Source organism: Mustelus asterias, chromosome 1 (assembly GCF_964213995.1).
Source record: "Mustelus asterias chromosome 1, sMusAst1.hap1.1, whole genome shotgun sequence".
In the NCBI taxonomy this organism is placed as follows: domain Eukaryota; kingdom Metazoa; phylum Chordata; class Chondrichthyes; order Carcharhiniformes; family Triakidae; genus Mustelus; species Mustelus asterias.
The window spans coordinates 112,529,288-112,546,052 of NC_135801.1; the positions used below are offsets into that span (position 1 = coordinate 112,529,288).

General features: G+C 41.1%; 1 protein-coding gene across 2 annotated transcripts in view; it reads right to left on the reverse strand.

Annotated features, from left to right (window-relative positions):
• Positions 1 to 141: 141 nt before the first annotated feature.
• Positions 142 to 16,765, reverse strand: part of LOC144496092 (tyrosine-protein kinase Tec-like) — a 172,820-nt gene continuing 156,196 nt past the window's right edge. For both annotated transcript variants that reach the window (XM_078217060.1, XM_078217069.1), the window contains 3 exons: positions 9,260 to 9,378; positions 5,616 to 5,773; positions 142 to 2,694 (listed from right to left, as the gene is read on the reverse strand). In XM_078217060.1, the coding sequence (XP_078073186.1) occupies positions 2,623 to 2,694; positions 5,616 to 5,773; positions 9,260 to 9,378 (349 nt within the window). In that variant the 3' untranslated portion in view covers positions 142 to 2,622. The remainder of the gene's footprint in view (positions 2,695 to 5,615; positions 5,774 to 9,259; positions 9,379 to 16,765) is intronic.

Sequence of the window (16,765 nt, forward strand, 5' to 3'; positions counted from 1 at the left end):
ATTATAATCCTAATAGGTAATGTACAAGCTGTTGGAAGGAACAACTCGTCGGTTGTCTTTGAAGCAAGAGAATATTATTGTTGCGAAGGACTGCAATCTCATCTTCCTGTTGTTTACTGGAAAAGCACAACTATACATTCTCCATTTAATTAATTAATTTATTTAGCATATGTATCAGGGCAAAGGTGGAAGTAGTACAATACATCTCAAGTTTCCAGTTTTTGTTGTTAAATATTTGAGTGTCATTACCAGCATGAGCAGCAGAAAAATACAAAGTATTGTAACATTATAAAAGTTAACCTAATTTCAAAACTAAAATAATTGATTATATTCATGACCGATTATCCCTGGGCCAGTTATTTATTTTCAATTACCGAACAAGTTTGAACTGCAAAAGGAAACAATTATTCTTGATATATTCGCATTTCCTAAATCACATTTGTGTTACATCTCTAATAATTTTTAAAAATATTTTTAATCCAATTAAAGCAACTTTCTAAACTGGAAGTTCTAAACTAAATTCGCTCTCTTATGGTAATGCTTTTCTAGTGTTGGAAAGATGCACATTCACCCTTGGTTTGTTAATCAATGTTAACAAATAATTGAAAACTTAATAAATATTACAATACAGTGCAGGATTGCATATGCATGTCAAATTGCTTTGATCTTCCCATCATTTAGTTTTTCCTTCAACAATAGGAAGAACAAACAAGGTACATGATTGCTAATGAAATCTTTGGGAGGTTTCGAGATAATTTCAGGCTATCTTGCTTCCTAACTTGTCATTTTCATGAAGAAAGCACTTACGTGCCCTTGTTGAATTTTGTAACTTATTCAGAAAGGAATAGAGTGTGGAAATATAGCCCTATTATTACTCCATTGTACAGCAATGTGTTAGTGTGCCAACTTGATACTGCCACCTGACTAATTTTAAAAGATTTTCTGGTGTATCTGTGCTATTTGACTATTGAAACATATTTTCTGCGAGTGAATGTAATATTTTTATTATTCAGCAGCTAAATCAAAATAGGTATCTTTCGATCTGGGACCTTGACATTTCTCTGCTTCAATCTGTCACTGTCCTCTACCCTAATGCTGCTGGCACATGACCTGAGAGAGCACTCCCCACATTTCGAAAAAGTAGCACCTGTGCCTTTCTAGGTGCTTCGTTGACAACTGGGGCTACAAAAAGGTTGCACCCTCCACCTCCTAATAGGACAGTCAGTTTGCTCTCAGCTACCTTGAATCTTCTGGATATTCCCAGTCTGGATACCCCTCTGGGCTGCTGCACTTATTCTTCTCCATTGACACAAACTCTGGTATCTATCCAGAGTCTGTGTCAATGTACAGGGCCTCTGCTGGCAAGACAGAGCCCATAAACAGATGTGCCAATACAGACTGAAGCTACTGTGTTCTTACCCCTGACATGTTCAAGTCGGCAATCCATCAGCAGTCAATGATGTTTCCAGGTCACCACTGATTTTCCAATCTCACTGCTCCACTACCACAAGTTTAGCAACGCAATTCTGCCCCAAGCCAAATCAGGACTTCCAACTTTGAATCAGTTCCAACAAGAAGTTTTCCCAATTCATCAGTTTTCTTCATACAAACCTAGTTACAGATTGGTACCTTTCACTCCTGTTAATTTATATGCAAATCTACAAGTTATCTTCCCATTGCTCAAGAAACATGCTGCGGGCTTGACAGAAAACAGAGGCTTTACATTTGACAGAATAGCTTGACTTCACATCAGATCATCTCAAATTAAACTTCTCATTTTGTTGGGAAACATTTCATCATCATTTGAAATGAAAAAAGACAGGTTATCATTTCAGTTGCAGAATGGATCTGATCAAAGATCTACATTTGAAACCTTTTGTCTATCTCCAGCATTTTATTTTTATGCTGTCGCAAGATGTTGGAAAGCTTGTAGGTTAATAAATATATGCAAATTAATTTGGATCGTGGGTTGCTGCTCTAGCTGTTAGCCATCAAAAAAAGCCATCAAATATGGTCCACCCAACTCAGCAATTCAGACAATAGTTCAGTAATTTAATGGGGATCATGTGGTATAGTGTTATAGAATCACAATACTAAAATATAGGAGAAAACCCAGCTCCCACAGAGGCAATGAATACTTACAGCTGCACGGAATTTGAATAGTAAAATACTTTTGGCTGTTACATTAAATTTTTAGTGAACAGAAATAGACAACGGATTAAAAATTGCGCTTAAGTGTGGATTTTGCAAAGAAAAAAATTACTCAGACAATGGTGATGATTCAGGATCAGTTTCAATGCAGACAAATGGCACTGTGTTGCAATCCAGGCTGGCAGAATCACAAGAGATAATATCACAGGAAACAGATATTCTCCTCAACAAACGTGTACGTTGATGTTTAAAACGCCAGATGGCCAATGAGCATCTGCATCAACAGATAGTCTTCCTTTAATCTTCTTAAGTGTACAATTACCTACACTTTTATTCAGATAGAGACAAAACTTTCATTTGATGTTTCCAATCCACGACAAACAGCTCAAAGAAAATCCGTCATAATACAGAACAGGATTCACTGCATCATGATTTAATTCCAGCAGTCCACAACCAACCAGGAAAGTCACTTTAACTGTCACATTCCATTATTTGATTAATCATTTGTAACAGGTCTGAAAAACTCGGTCGCCTCTCTGCTTTCTGAAAAAAGAACAAAACAGTAATTTAAAATCCAATTGAATGAAATTGCATTCCTGTGACTGAAAATTGTCTGAAACAAAGTTAATACTTTTGTTTCTCTTTTGCATGGTTCTAGAGAACCACTATTTAAATTGTGGTTTTTGAGAGACTGGATGTGTTGTGACCAGTGCTGTTTCAGTACCAGAAATAATTTTAGCCTTAGTTTTAGTCTGGTGCTTCACTCGCATTCACGACCCAATCTTCCATTTCTCCACAAAATTCTTCCTCAAACATCCATGCCCTTCTTTCCCCAACTCCATCATTGAATCTCTCCATTAAGTATTTGCTCACATGACAGCACCAAACCAAAGTCACAAGCTACATCCTCTGTGCTCATCACCATAGTACGTTGACCCTCTGAGTCTTCTCCTCAATCATTTCTGAAATATTTGAAACGGACGAATAATACTATTTTCCACCAATTTACACTATTTTCCCCAGCTGAACGGGACCAATCATAGCCAGTGCATTTTCAACACTGGCTTCTCTTTCCACACAGTCCTTCCAGTGATGGGACAAAAGAAGGGCAAATATGGGCGGCGCAGTGGAACAGTGATTAGCACTACTGCCTCTCAGCGCCAGGGACCCATGTTCGATTCCCAGCTTGGCTCACTGTCTGTGCGGAGTCTGCACATTCTCCCCGTGTCTGTATGGGTTTCCTCCGAGTGCTCCAGTTTCCTCCCACAGTCTGAAAGGCATGCTGGTTAGATGCATTGGCCAGACTAAATGCTCCCTCAGTGTACCCGAACAGGTGCCGGAATGTGGCGACTCGGGGATTTTCATAGTAACTTCATTGCTGTGTTAATGTAAGCCTACTTGTGACAATAATAAATAAACTTCAAACTTTAAGATGCACATGCAGCCAGAGTCAGAAGAATGGGTTAAGGCAAGTGCTCATGGGTTTAGGAATAATATATCAGCAAGGAATGAGGATTGGTCAATGTACAGAAAACAGAGAGGAGGAATAAACAGTCCATTTTTGGAAAAGCAGGGTCTAACTTGGGAATGGTGCAAAGATCAGCACTTGGGCCACAACTGTTTACAATCTGTATCAAATACTTGGATGAGGGGAATGAGTGTAATTTCGATGATAGAAAACTGGAGAGAAAGGCCTGATGATCATGATGTGACGAGGTTGAAAGGAACACAGAACAGTTAACAGATTAGGTAGCAGGTGGAGTATAATTTGGGGAGTGTAAATTCAATTATAGAATATGTTTTTTTAAAGTCAAAAACCAGTAAAATTGGTATGCGGATGGATTTGGAGGGTTCCTTCTACTCAAACTTAACATTCGGTTACAGGAAGCAATTAGGAAGGCATACAGGCATGTTAGCCTTTTATTGCAAGGGACTTGGAGTATAAGAGTAAGAAACTTTGGTCATAATTATACAAGTGAGACTATGGCCAGAATTCTCCAGTCCCTCTGCAGTGAATAGAGTTTTGGCTGATCACCAAATTCTCTGGTCTCTCTGGCAGCGGTGGCAGAGCAAACGAGATCGGAGAATCCCGGCCTATATCTCATATGTACGGTTTGGTCTCCTTACTTTAGGGAGGATATATTTAGAGAGGATGCAAAAAAAGTTCATTAGATTGATTCCAGGGTTAAGAGGGTGGTCCTTAAGGAGAGATTGAGCAGAATAAGTCAATTTTCTCTAGAGTTTAAAAGAATAGTTTTTAGTTTAGTTTATTTATTAGCATCACAAGTGAAAATCCCATAGTCGCCACACTCCAGCGCCTGTTCAGGTACACTAAGGGGCAACTAAGCATGGCCAATGCACCTAACCAGCACCTCTTTATGAAAATTAAAATTGGCTAATTATAAGCTCATTGCTGACACTAATCTTCCTGGGAGCTTGGTCGAGGGGAATGCTATCCTGGTTCTGATCACTAATGTCACATCACACATGGAGTTAATATGTCTATTATTTTCCCTGATCCTGCACGAGTATTTCATAATTGACTTTGGACATAACATAAAAGTTAAATTCTCTCTTCTCATTCATATCCAGAGAGGAATTTGGAGACAAATACTCAGAACAGCATTGAACTACTAATATAGTGTTTTCTAGCCACGTTAAGCTATTGTTGATTCATTTACCCTTATTAAAATTAGGAAAAGAAAATTTGGCCTATGCATTTGCATCTTCCTTTATATGTTGCCAAGTCTTTATTTTAAATATTAGCTGTTTATTGTTATTCAGTTATGCATCTTTAAAATAAAAGTATTTAAATATTGTGAAATAATAATGATTCCATGAAAAATAATTGTTGGTGAAGCTGAATGGCATTTATCTTTACCTGCTGTGTCCATATTTTCTGACATGGGAAATCATAAACTACAACAAGCACTAATGGATAAACAATGGGCAGCAGGCGCTAGAGTGTGGTGACATGGGGATTGTCACAGTAATTTCATTGCAATGTTAATGCAAGCCTACTTGTGACACTAATTTTAAAAAACCTTGAAATGGTGCACAGTGGTTAGCGCTGCTGTCTCACATTGCTAGGGACCCAGGTTCAATTCCGGCCTCGGGTGATTGTGTTGAGTTTACACGTTTTCCCTGCGTCTACATGAATTTCCTCCAGGTGTTCCGGTTTCTCCCACACTCCAAAGATGTGCGGGTTAGGTTGATTGGCCATGATAAATTGTCCCTTGGGGTCAGGGAGATTATCAGGGTAAATCACATGGGGTTACGTGGATAGGGACTGGGTAGGATTGTCATCGGTGCAGGCTTGATGGGCCAAGTGGCCCCCTTCTTCCCCGTAGGAATTCTATGATTCTATGAATAACTGAGCTAATTTATTGATTGATCGCAAAATGACAATATAATTTGTTTTGCTGTAATAGCCAAATGTGATATTTTAGAAAAACACCACCAACCTCATGCCAACATTGATTCATGATCTCATACACGGCCTTCGATGCTTGTTTTGGTCGATACAGTCGACAACCGGATGAAATGAATTCAACCACCTCAGAATTTGTTTTGGTCTCAAATGGCATCTTGCCCTCATTGTAAACTTCCCATATCAAAACACCTGCAAATTAAAACAAAGTGTTGTTTTTGACTTCACTAAATGCAAGTTATTCACTTTATATGTGAAAAACAACATTATCACGGCTGAAAGGAGGTAGGCAGAATTATCTTGGGAAATAAATAATTTTTGGTAGCAGATTCCAAAATTGGCCAGATATCAGTGTTTTCAATGCTCAGTGGAAGAAAGGGTAGGTGCGTGAGGTGGGATGGCCAGCAAAAAAATGGACCAAGCATGTGATAATTTTATTTTCTTATATTATCTCATGCCATGAAAGGGTAATTTTCCAACTATGCACTGGTTTAACACAGTTGGCTGGATCGCTGCATTGTGAGGCAGAGCGACGCCAGCAGCATGGAGTTCAATTCAATTCCCATATCAGATGAGGTTATTCATGCAGCCCCACCTTCTCGACCTTGCCCCTCACCTGAGATGTGGTGATCCTCGGGTTATATCACCCCTCAAAGGAGGGAGCAGTCTATGGTCATCTGGGAAGCATGCTGTTAGAAAACCATGCATGTGCGCTCAGGTCATATGAGGACCCTCCCAAAGATAACATGAACTTGGAAAGTTAACCTTAACTGTCAAAACTATACTGACAAAATATTGCACCTTTTTACTTGTGGGATTTATTTTGGGCATACAAACAAAAAGCACTTCGTTGGTAAAACTTAAATATAGAATAGAAACCAGAAGCAGTAGACCATTCAGCCCTTCAAGCATGCTCCGTCATTCATTATGATCATGGCTAATCATCAAATTCAATAATCTTAAACCCCCCCCTTCCCCCCATTTTCCTTGATCCCTTTAGCCCCAAGAGCTGTATCTAATTTCTTCTTGAAATCAGGCAATGTTTTGGCCTTGAGTACTTTCTGTGGTAGTGAATTCCACATAGTTACCACCCACTGGGCCTCAGTTCTAAAAGGTTTACCCCTTATCCTCAAACTATGACCTCTAGTTCTGGACTCCCCCACCCATCAGGAAGATTCTTTCTGAATCTAGCCTGTCTAGCCCTGTTAGAATTTTAAGTTTCTATGAGATTCCTTCTCTCTCTTCTAAACTCCAGTGAATAGAATCCTAACCAACTTAGTCTTTCCTCATAACTGACCTGCCATCCCAGGAATCAACTTGTTAAGCCTTTGCTGTACTCCTTCTATAGCAAAGACATCCTTCCTCAGATAAGGACACCAAAACTGCACACAATGCTCCAGGTGTGGCTTCAACAATGCTCTACACAACTGCAGTAAAACATCCCCATTCCTCTACTCAAATCCCAATGAACAAAGAACAAAGATAACAAAAAGTATGGCACAGGAACAGACCCTTCAGCCTGCGCTGATCATGATGCCCTAAATAAACTAAAAATAAAACCTCCGCCCTTACTTGGTACGTATCCCTCTATTCCCTCCCTATTCATGTACCCACCAGATGCCTCTTAAATGTTGCAAACGTGCCCACTTCCACCACCTCCTCTGGCAGTGCATTCCAGACACCCACCACTCTCTCTGTGGAAAACTTCCCCTGCACATCTTCCATAAACTTTCCCCCTCTCACCTTGAATCTGTGCCCCTTTGTAATTGACACTTCCACCCTGGGAAAAACCCTCTGAATATCCACCCTGTCTGTGCCTCTCATAATTTTGTAGACGTCTATCAGGTCTCCCCTCAGCCTTCATCTTTCCAATGAAAATAATCCTAGTTTATTCAACTTCTCCTCATAGTCAACACCCTCAAAACCAGGCAGCATCCTGGTGAACATTCTTTGCACTCTCTCCAAAGCTTCCACATCCTTCTGGTAGTGTGGTGACCAGAACTGCACGCAAGTCTCCAAATGCGGCCTTACTAAGGTTTTATATAGATGCAACATGATTTCCCAACCCTTGTATGCGATGCCCCGGCTGATAAAGGCAAGCATGCCTTATGCCTTCTTAATCACCTTGGCCACCTGCATTGCCATTCTTAGGGAACTGTGGACCTGCAGGCCCAGAGGGTTCTGCCATTTACAGTATAATTCACACCCAAATTTGATCCTCCAAAATGCATCACCTCGTAAATGAAGGCCAACATATCATTTGCCTTCTTTACTGCCTAACGTACCTGTACACTTACTTTCAGCAACTGATGCATGAGAACACCAAGGCCTAGCTGAATATCCACCGCTCTCAATTTACAACCATTCAAGCAATCTGTCTTCCTATTATTGCTAACCTCACTTGCTGATGTCAAAACATTGTGCATAATACACCAAATATACAGTAATCCCTAAATGTAAAATGCCAATTTTTCATCAATAGTTTTTTTTTACAATTTTCACTCCCAAAAATAAATAATGCAATCAGAACGATAAGGCGGTGATGTCCAGCCCTGCAGTGAAGTGCAGTCAAGTCACCTTTTCAGTTTTTGTTATCAAATGGAAGGACATGCAAACAAAACTTGGGATAAATGATAAAGGAAATAAAAGTCAACTTCTATCTTTGCCAATTTGAAGTACAAGAGAAGAAAAAAGTACACAGGCCACCATTTTGCTGACACCCCTTTCACCTTCTACTGATTCTATACTTGAGGTAATTCATGCTCTTGGATTAACTCAACATCATGAAATCAGAGAAATCCGGAGGTGCATGTACCACCCACACAATCTCTAATCACAAAATACTACAGTGCAGAAGAGGCCCTTCGGCTCATCGAGTCTGCGCCGAAGTATGAAAGGCCCTGACCTGCCCACCTAATCCCACTTGCCAGCACTTGGCCCATTGCCTTGAATGTTATGACGTGCCACGTACTCATCTAGGTACTTTTTAAAGGATGTGAAGCATCCCGCCTCTACCACCCTCCCAGGCAGTGCATTCTAGACCATCACCATCCTCCCAGGCAGCGCATTCTAGACCATCACCACCCTCCGAGTATAAAAGCTTTTCCTCAAATCCCCCCTAAACCTCCCATCCCTCAGTTTTGACTTGTGTCTCCTTGTAACTGACCCTTCAACTAAGGGGAACAGCTGCTGCCTATCCACCCTGTCCATGCCCCTCAATCTTGAACACCTCAATCAGTCTTCTCTGCTCCAGAGAAAACAACCCAAGCCTATCCAACCTCTCTTTATAATTTAAATGTTCCATCCCAGGCATCATCCTGGTGAATCTCCTCTGCACCCCCTCCAGTGCATTCACGTCCTTCCTATTATGTGGTAACCAGAACTGCACACAGTACTTCAGCTGTGGCCTCACCAATGTTCTATACAACTCCATCATGACCTCTCAGCTTTTGTAATCTGTACCCCGACTGATAAAGGAGAGTGTGCCATATGTCTTTTACACCACCCTATTTACCTGCCTTTCCGCCTTCAGAGATCTGTGGATAAACACGCCAAATTGTCACTGAATTTTAAAAACCATTATTGCTTTCTTTAAAAATGTCTTAGACTTTCCAAATAAATATGATTGAGAAAAATATTTCAAGGCATTTGCTTGCATATAAAAAAAGTCTCTCTTACCAAATGACCACACATCTGATTTACTGCTGAACTTCGAGTAATGTAGCACCTCAGGAGGTGACCATTTCACAGGAAACTTGGCGCCTGATGAACTAGTGTACTGATCATCCAAAACGTATCTAAAGATGTTGCAATTAAATAAGATATATTCGTTAATAAATCATAAAATCCTTAGCACAGAAGGTCACTTGACACAATGTAAACGGATTGGTGTTCACTCCACACCCAACTGATCCCCTTTAACCCTACTCTTTCCCTTCGTAATTTTTCCCAAGTGTTCGTCTACTTGTCAGTTAAATTTAAAAATTGACACGTTGTGTGAATGCATTAAATATTGCAATAAATTCATTAAAAATATTTCTAATCTCCCCTTTTACACTTTTTGTTGAAACCCTAAGTTAATGCTTCCTTTTTATTGATTCATTGACTGGTGGAAATAGTTTTTCACTATTTACACTCAAAACTGTTTCAGTGCCAACTTGGTTCAGTTGTTCCTGTTCTTACCTCTGAAGGTTGTGGTTTGAAGCGGTACCCCAGAATTGGAGGATATAATCTAAACTGACACTCTAGTGCAATACTAAATAGATACTCCATGGTCAGAGATGCTGGTCCTTCCGTAAATAATTAAAAACAATGCCCTGTCTACCTTTTTTAAATGGTTGGGGTGGATGCAAAGATTCCATGCCATTAGTTGATTAAGAACATTCAATTTCCCCAATATTCATTCTCCATATGAACACCAATAATTAGATAAATATCTAAGTAGCCCAAGGTGACATGATTACAAGTCGCCCCATGTACATAGGGACAGGAGTAGACCATTCAACTCCTTCAGTCAGTTCTGCCATTCAATGTGATAATGGCTGATCTGCATCTTAACTCAATTCACTTGCCTTGGTTTCATATATCTTAATAACTATGACCTGCAATAATCTAAACCTTATATTAAAATTATTAATGAACTATTAACTACCACATTCGTGCAAGAGAATTCCACACTTCTATCATCCTTTGTGTTTCCTATCTTTCCTTCTGGATGACCTGGTTCTGATTTTGAGATTATATCTCCTTGTTACAGACTCCACCACCATCAGAAAGAGTTTCGATCTACCCTATCACTTCCTTTAAAAATCTCAAAAACCTCAACTAAAACTTCTTTTAACCTTTCACAATTCCAGGCAATTTGATTCTTATAGCATTTAAGTCAGTCATATTACAAAGAACAGTACAGCACAGGAAGAGGCACGTCGGCCCATCAAGTCTGTGCCGACACAGACGCCTCTCTAATTTAATATTTTCTTGCCTCTACATGGTCCATATCCCTCTATTCCCTGCCTATTCATGTATCTATCCAGATGCCTCTTGAACGTTGTTATAGAATCTGCTTCCACCACCTCCTCCAGCAGCACGTTCCAGGCATTCACCACCCTCTCTCTGAAAACCCTGCCCCTTACATCTCTTAAATTTTCTCCCTCTCGCTTTCAACCTATGCCCCGAGTAATTGACCCTTCAACCCTGGGAAAAAGACTGACTATCCACTTTATCTAAGCTTGTCATAATCTTGTAAACCTCTATCAGGTCCCCCCTCATCCTCCGACGTTCCAACGAAAACAATCCAAGTTTGTTCAACCTTTCTTCATTGTCCACATCCTCCAAACCAGGCAACATCCTGGTGAATGTCTTCTGCATCTTTTCCAGTGCATCAACATCCTTCCAGTAAGTGTGGCGACCAGAATTGTACACAATACTCCAAATGCAGCCTAACCAAAGTCTTGTACAGCTGCAACATGATTTTCCAACGTCATACTCAACGTCCCGACCAATGATGGCCAGCATGCCATTCGCCTTCTTGACCACCTGAGTTGCCACCTCAGGGAACTGTGAATGTTCATGCCTAGATCCCTCTATATGCTAATATTTCCAAAGGCTCTACCATTTACTGTAAACTTTCCTTCTGCAATAGACCTTCCAAATTGCATCACCTCACATTTGTCTGGGTTAACTGTGCCACCGTGGGGTGGCACAGTGGCAAGCACTGCTGCCTCCAGTGCCAGAGACCCAGATTCGATTCCTGGCTTGGGTCACTGCCTGTGTGGAGTTTGCACGTTCTTCCTGTGTCTGCATGGGTTTCCTCCCACAGTCCGAAAGACGTGCTGGTCATGTGTATTGGCCATGCTAAATTCTCCCTCAGTGTACCTGAACAGACGCCGGAATGTGGCAACTAGGGGATTTTCACAGTAACTTCATTGCAGTGTTAATGTAAGCCTACTTGTGACTAATAAATAAACTTTAACTTTACTTTTAAATTCCATCTGCCATCTTTTGGCCCAGGTCTCCAGTTGATTTACATCCTGTTGTATCTTCTGACAATCCTCCTCAGTATCCGCGACTCCCCCAATTTTTTGTATCATCTGCAGATTTACTAATCAGACCACCTACATTTTGTTACATATTGTTAGTGATGGACTAGAAAATCTAGAAAAATTCAGCGAAAGAAAGCTTGAGATTGATCTGTCACTCACAACTCTATTTCTTCCCATTGAACTTGAGATAATCTTGTAAACTAATACCTTACCAGACAGGATGGTCATACCAAAGCAAGTTGTGGGAACATACACATGCTCTGATCGATTATGTGGTTTGGTTTTAACCAGTTAACCTCTAGCTGTGCCAAACTTCAGTTGATCTCACCAAACCTAAATAGCAAGATGTTTCCTTTGGAAAAAGTGTGCACTCTGTTCTAGGCAATCAGAAATTTTACAGGGCAGCTTGAAAAAACAGTTAAGGCATCCAGCATACAGTCTTATAAATAGACGCATTGAGTACAAAAGCAAGGAAGTTATGATGAAAAACATTGATTTAACAACAACTGGAGTATCGTGTCTACATTTTTGGAAAGATGTGAAGGAATTAGAGAGGGTGCAAAAACAAATTCTCCAGAATGAGTCCAGAGATTAGCTACGTGGAGAAGCTGAAGTTGTTCCCCTTAGAGAAGGTAGAGAGAGATTCGATAGAAAAGTCAGGAGGGATCTGGACATAGTAGATCGGGAGACACTAATCCCAATATTGTAAGGTTTGAGAATACTAATTGAAGGGGAATGGCAAAAGAACCAAAAGCGACACAGAAATATGTTTTAAGCAGTGAATAGTTTGGATCTTGAATGCATTTTCTGAGAGCATAGGTGATGGCAGATCTAATTATGACTTTCAAGAAGGAATTGGATGCTTTTTTGAAGAGAATAAATTGCAGGGATATGGAGAAAGTCTGTGTCAAAGAACAAAGAACAAAGAACAGTACAGCACAGAAAACAGGCCCTTCGGCCCTCCAAGCCTGTGCCGCTTCTTGGTCCAACCAGGCCAATCGTTTGTATCCCTCCATGCCCAGGCTGCTCATGTGACTATCCAGGTAAGTCTTAAACGATGTCAGCGTGCCTGCCTCCACCACCCTACTTGGCAGCGCATTCCAGGCCCCCACCACCCTCTGTGTAAAAAACATCCCTCTGATATCCGAGTTATACTTCGCCCCTCTCACCTTGAGCCCGTGACCCCTCGTGAACGTCACTTCTGATCTGGGAAAAAGCTTCCCACCGTTCACCCTATCTATCCCCTTCATAATCTTGTACACCTCTATTAGATATCCCCTCATTCTCCGTCTTTCCAGGGAGAACAACCCCAGTCTACCCAATCTCTCCTCATAGCTAAGACCCTCCATACCAGGCAACATCCTGGTAAACCTTCTCTGCACTCTCTCCAACGCCTCCACGTCCTTCTGGTAGTGCGGCGACCAGAACTGGATGCAGTTCTCCAAATGTGGCCTAACCAACGTTCTATACAGCTGCATCATCAGACTCCAGCTTTTATACTCTATACCCCGTCCTATAAAGGCAAGCATACCATAAGCCTTCTTCACCACCTTCTCCACCTGTGTTGCCACCTTCAAGGATTTGTGGACTTGCACACCTAGGTCCCTCTGTGTTTCTATACTCCTGATGACTCTGCCATTTATTGTATAACTCCTCCCTACATTATTTCTTCCAAAATGCATCACTTCGCATTTATCCGGATTAAACTCCATCTGCCACCTCTCCGCCCAATTTTCCAGCCTATCTATATCCTGCTGTATTGCCCGACAATGCTCTTCGCTATCCGCAAGTCCAGCCATCTTCGTGTCATCCGCAAACTTGCTGATTACACCAGTTACACCTTTTCCAAATCATTTATATACATCTCAAATAGCAGAGGTCCCAGTACAGAGCCCTGCGGAACACCACTGGTCACAGACCTCCAGCCGGAATAAGACCCTTCGACCACTACCCTCTGTCTCCTATGGCCAACACAGTAAGAAGTTTAACAACACCAGGTAAAGTCCAACAGGTTTATTTGGTAGCAAAAGCCACACAAGCTTTCGAGGCTCTGAGCCCCTTCTTCAGGTGAGTGGGAATTCTGTTCACAAACAGAACTTATAAAGACACAGACTCAATTTACATGAATAATGGTTGGAATGCGAATACTTACAACTAATCCAGTCTTTAAGAAACAAAACAATGGGAGTGGAGAAAGCATCAAGACAGGCTAAAAAGACAGGCTATGGCCAAGCCAGTTCTCCACCCATCTAGCCACTTCTCCTTGTATCCCATGACCTTTAACCTTCTTAACCAACCTGCCATGTGGGACTTTGTCAAATGCCTTACTGAAATCCATATAGACGACATCCACGGCCCTTCCTTCATCAACCGTTTTTGTCACTTCCTCAAAAAACTCCACCAAATTTGTAAGGCACGACCTCCCTCTTACAAAACCATGCTGTCTGTCACTAATGAGATTGTTCCTTTCTAAATGCACATACATCCTGTCTCTAAGAATCCTCTCCAACAACTTCCCTATCACGGACGTCAAGCTCACCGGCCTATAATTTCCTGGGTTATCCCTGCTACCCTTCTTAAACAATGGGACCACATTCGCTATCCTCCAATCCTCAGGGACCTCACCCGTGTCCAAAGAAGCGACAAAGATTTCCGTCAGAGGCCCAGCATTTTCATCTCGAGGACGACATATTGATGTGTATGGACAGGGTGAGTAGAGAGCAGATGTCCACTTGGTTGAGGGGTCAAGCACAAGGGGCATAGTTTTAGGGTAGGGGCAGGAGATTAAGAGGGGATTTGAGAAAAAAACTATTTCACTCAGAGGTTTGTGGGATTCTGGAATGCATTGACTGGGAAGGTAGTCGAGGCTGGAAACCTTACAACCTTTAAAAATTATTTGGATGGGCACTTGAAGTATAATATTCCAGGATATGTGACAAGTCCAGGAAAATGGGATGAGTGCGCCTTTAGTGGTAGATAGTGAGTGCAGACTAGATTGGCCGAAGGGCCTTTTCTGCACTGTATGACTCTATGACTTTAATAGCCCTTGAAGAGTTAATTAACAACAGCTATTCATCATTACGAACATAAGGAAGTGCGTTATAGATGATTGGGAAGAACAGCACAATAAATCACTTAGGAATTCAAATAAAATAGTCCACAAGAAGAAATTATGATCTCATGTGCATTGTACACAGTACATCACAGGATTCAGTCTCCCAGCTGTTGCCATTGTGTTTTGACTACTGTTTTCTCTCTGCCTCTTGTTTTCCAATTCCAGTGAATGAATGGAGCTTGGCAGAGAATTAAGGTGCCTTGGGAGCATGTCAGGGAAGAAAGCCGTGTTAAAAAACATGATTAGAAATGGAGCATCAAGCAGGCGGGATCAGATAGGAATTGCTGGGACTGAGGCAAAAGTGGGGCTGGCATTTCACACAAGACGAGTGAAGTAGAGTTGGAACTGAACTGAATTAATGTGGGAGTGGAAAATTTTGCATGTTGCACAAGCTTTGAATACATAACCATGGCTGAAAGCTCTGTCTAAAACTATTGAGTTAAAATACACAGTTGAAGCCCAGACTGAAGCATTGAACGAAAGAATTTAACAAAACAAATTCACTGGGTAAATTTAAGATTTTAATATGAAATATATAACTTTTGAATTAATGAATTTTGTGGTAAAGTTGATTTTAGTATTAAAAATTACTGTTCCTATAAGTAAAACAGTGGATGAAAATTTTAGTAATTTAATGAAATACTGATATCGAATAAGGGTTTTTGATTGTGTTTACATAGGGTTGTTTTACTGTGGCGTGTTGATATACAAATTTTCCATTATAATTGCCACACGCAAGGAGTAAGCTTAACCATACAGGCGTGTGCCATATTGCAAAGCTTTTAATTATATTTATGTATGGAGCTACGTTTTATTTTGTAAACAAACATTTAGGTTTAAGCAACTGAAGGACTTCCACAAGAAGTAGTTCTCTTTTAATGATTTGGTTCACTTGACTTCAGGATGTATTCTTGGCTCCCTCCTATTTCTCAACTATATGCTGCCCCTTGATGACATTATCCAAAAAGCAAAGCACTAGACTTCACTTGCAAACACTCAGCTTTACTTTACCACCACCTCTCTCAAAGACCACTAATTTTACATTCGGTACTGGATGAGCTGAAATTTCCTCCAATTAAATATTGGGAAGACTGCAATTTGTGCTCCAAACTCCGTTCCCCAGCTAGCAACACCACCATTCTCCCTGATGTGGAGATGCCGGCATTGGACTGGGGTGGGCACAGTAATAAGTCTCAACACCAGGTTCAAGTCCAACAGATTTATTTGGAATCACGAGCTTTCAGAGCGCTGCTCCTTCATCAGGAGAATCTGATTATTCACCTGATGAATGGGCACCATTCTCCCTAGCAACGGTTTGAGATTGAGCCATTCTGTTCACAACCACGGTGTCACATTTAAACTAGAGAAGAGCTTCTGATCTTTTTTTGCATCATCACTAAGTTCTTTCCACCTCTGTAACATCATCTGCTCAGCTGGGCTGTAACTTCCGATGGAGTGGCAATTGAATTGGTCTGTGTATGTGTGGGGGAGGAGAGGTGGTTAGAATCCCTGTGGGGTTGGGGGATCTGCACAATTGTTATCCACAAGCTGGAAATGGTTTTACTTCTAACTTTTCTGGGGAACTATTGATGTAATCTGGTCAGAACCATTTGAAGTTTGCAATTTAAATCACATTATCCAGTAGTTCCCAGTGCAGGGCAATTGTCCAAGAGAAGTTTGCACTTACCAGGCAATGCCATGCAAACATTAGCAGGGAGCCTCCGAAGGAATGGGGGATGTTCCCCAGCACATCTTTGGAATATCCTTCAAAATATGACACCCTGGAGATCAGAAGTTACGTCCCCACTTGATTGTGTCGTTGCTTCAGCTCATGTACTGGTGAAACCCTAATTCATATTTTCCTTACCTCTAGGCCTGACCATTTCAAGACACTCCCGGTTCATCTGCCACAGTCTCTGCTGCCTGTGTCTTAACTCACACCAAGTCCAATACATTATCACCACTATACTTGCTGACCTACCTTCGCTTCTGGTCAAGCAAAATCGTGATTTTAAAATTCTCATTCTT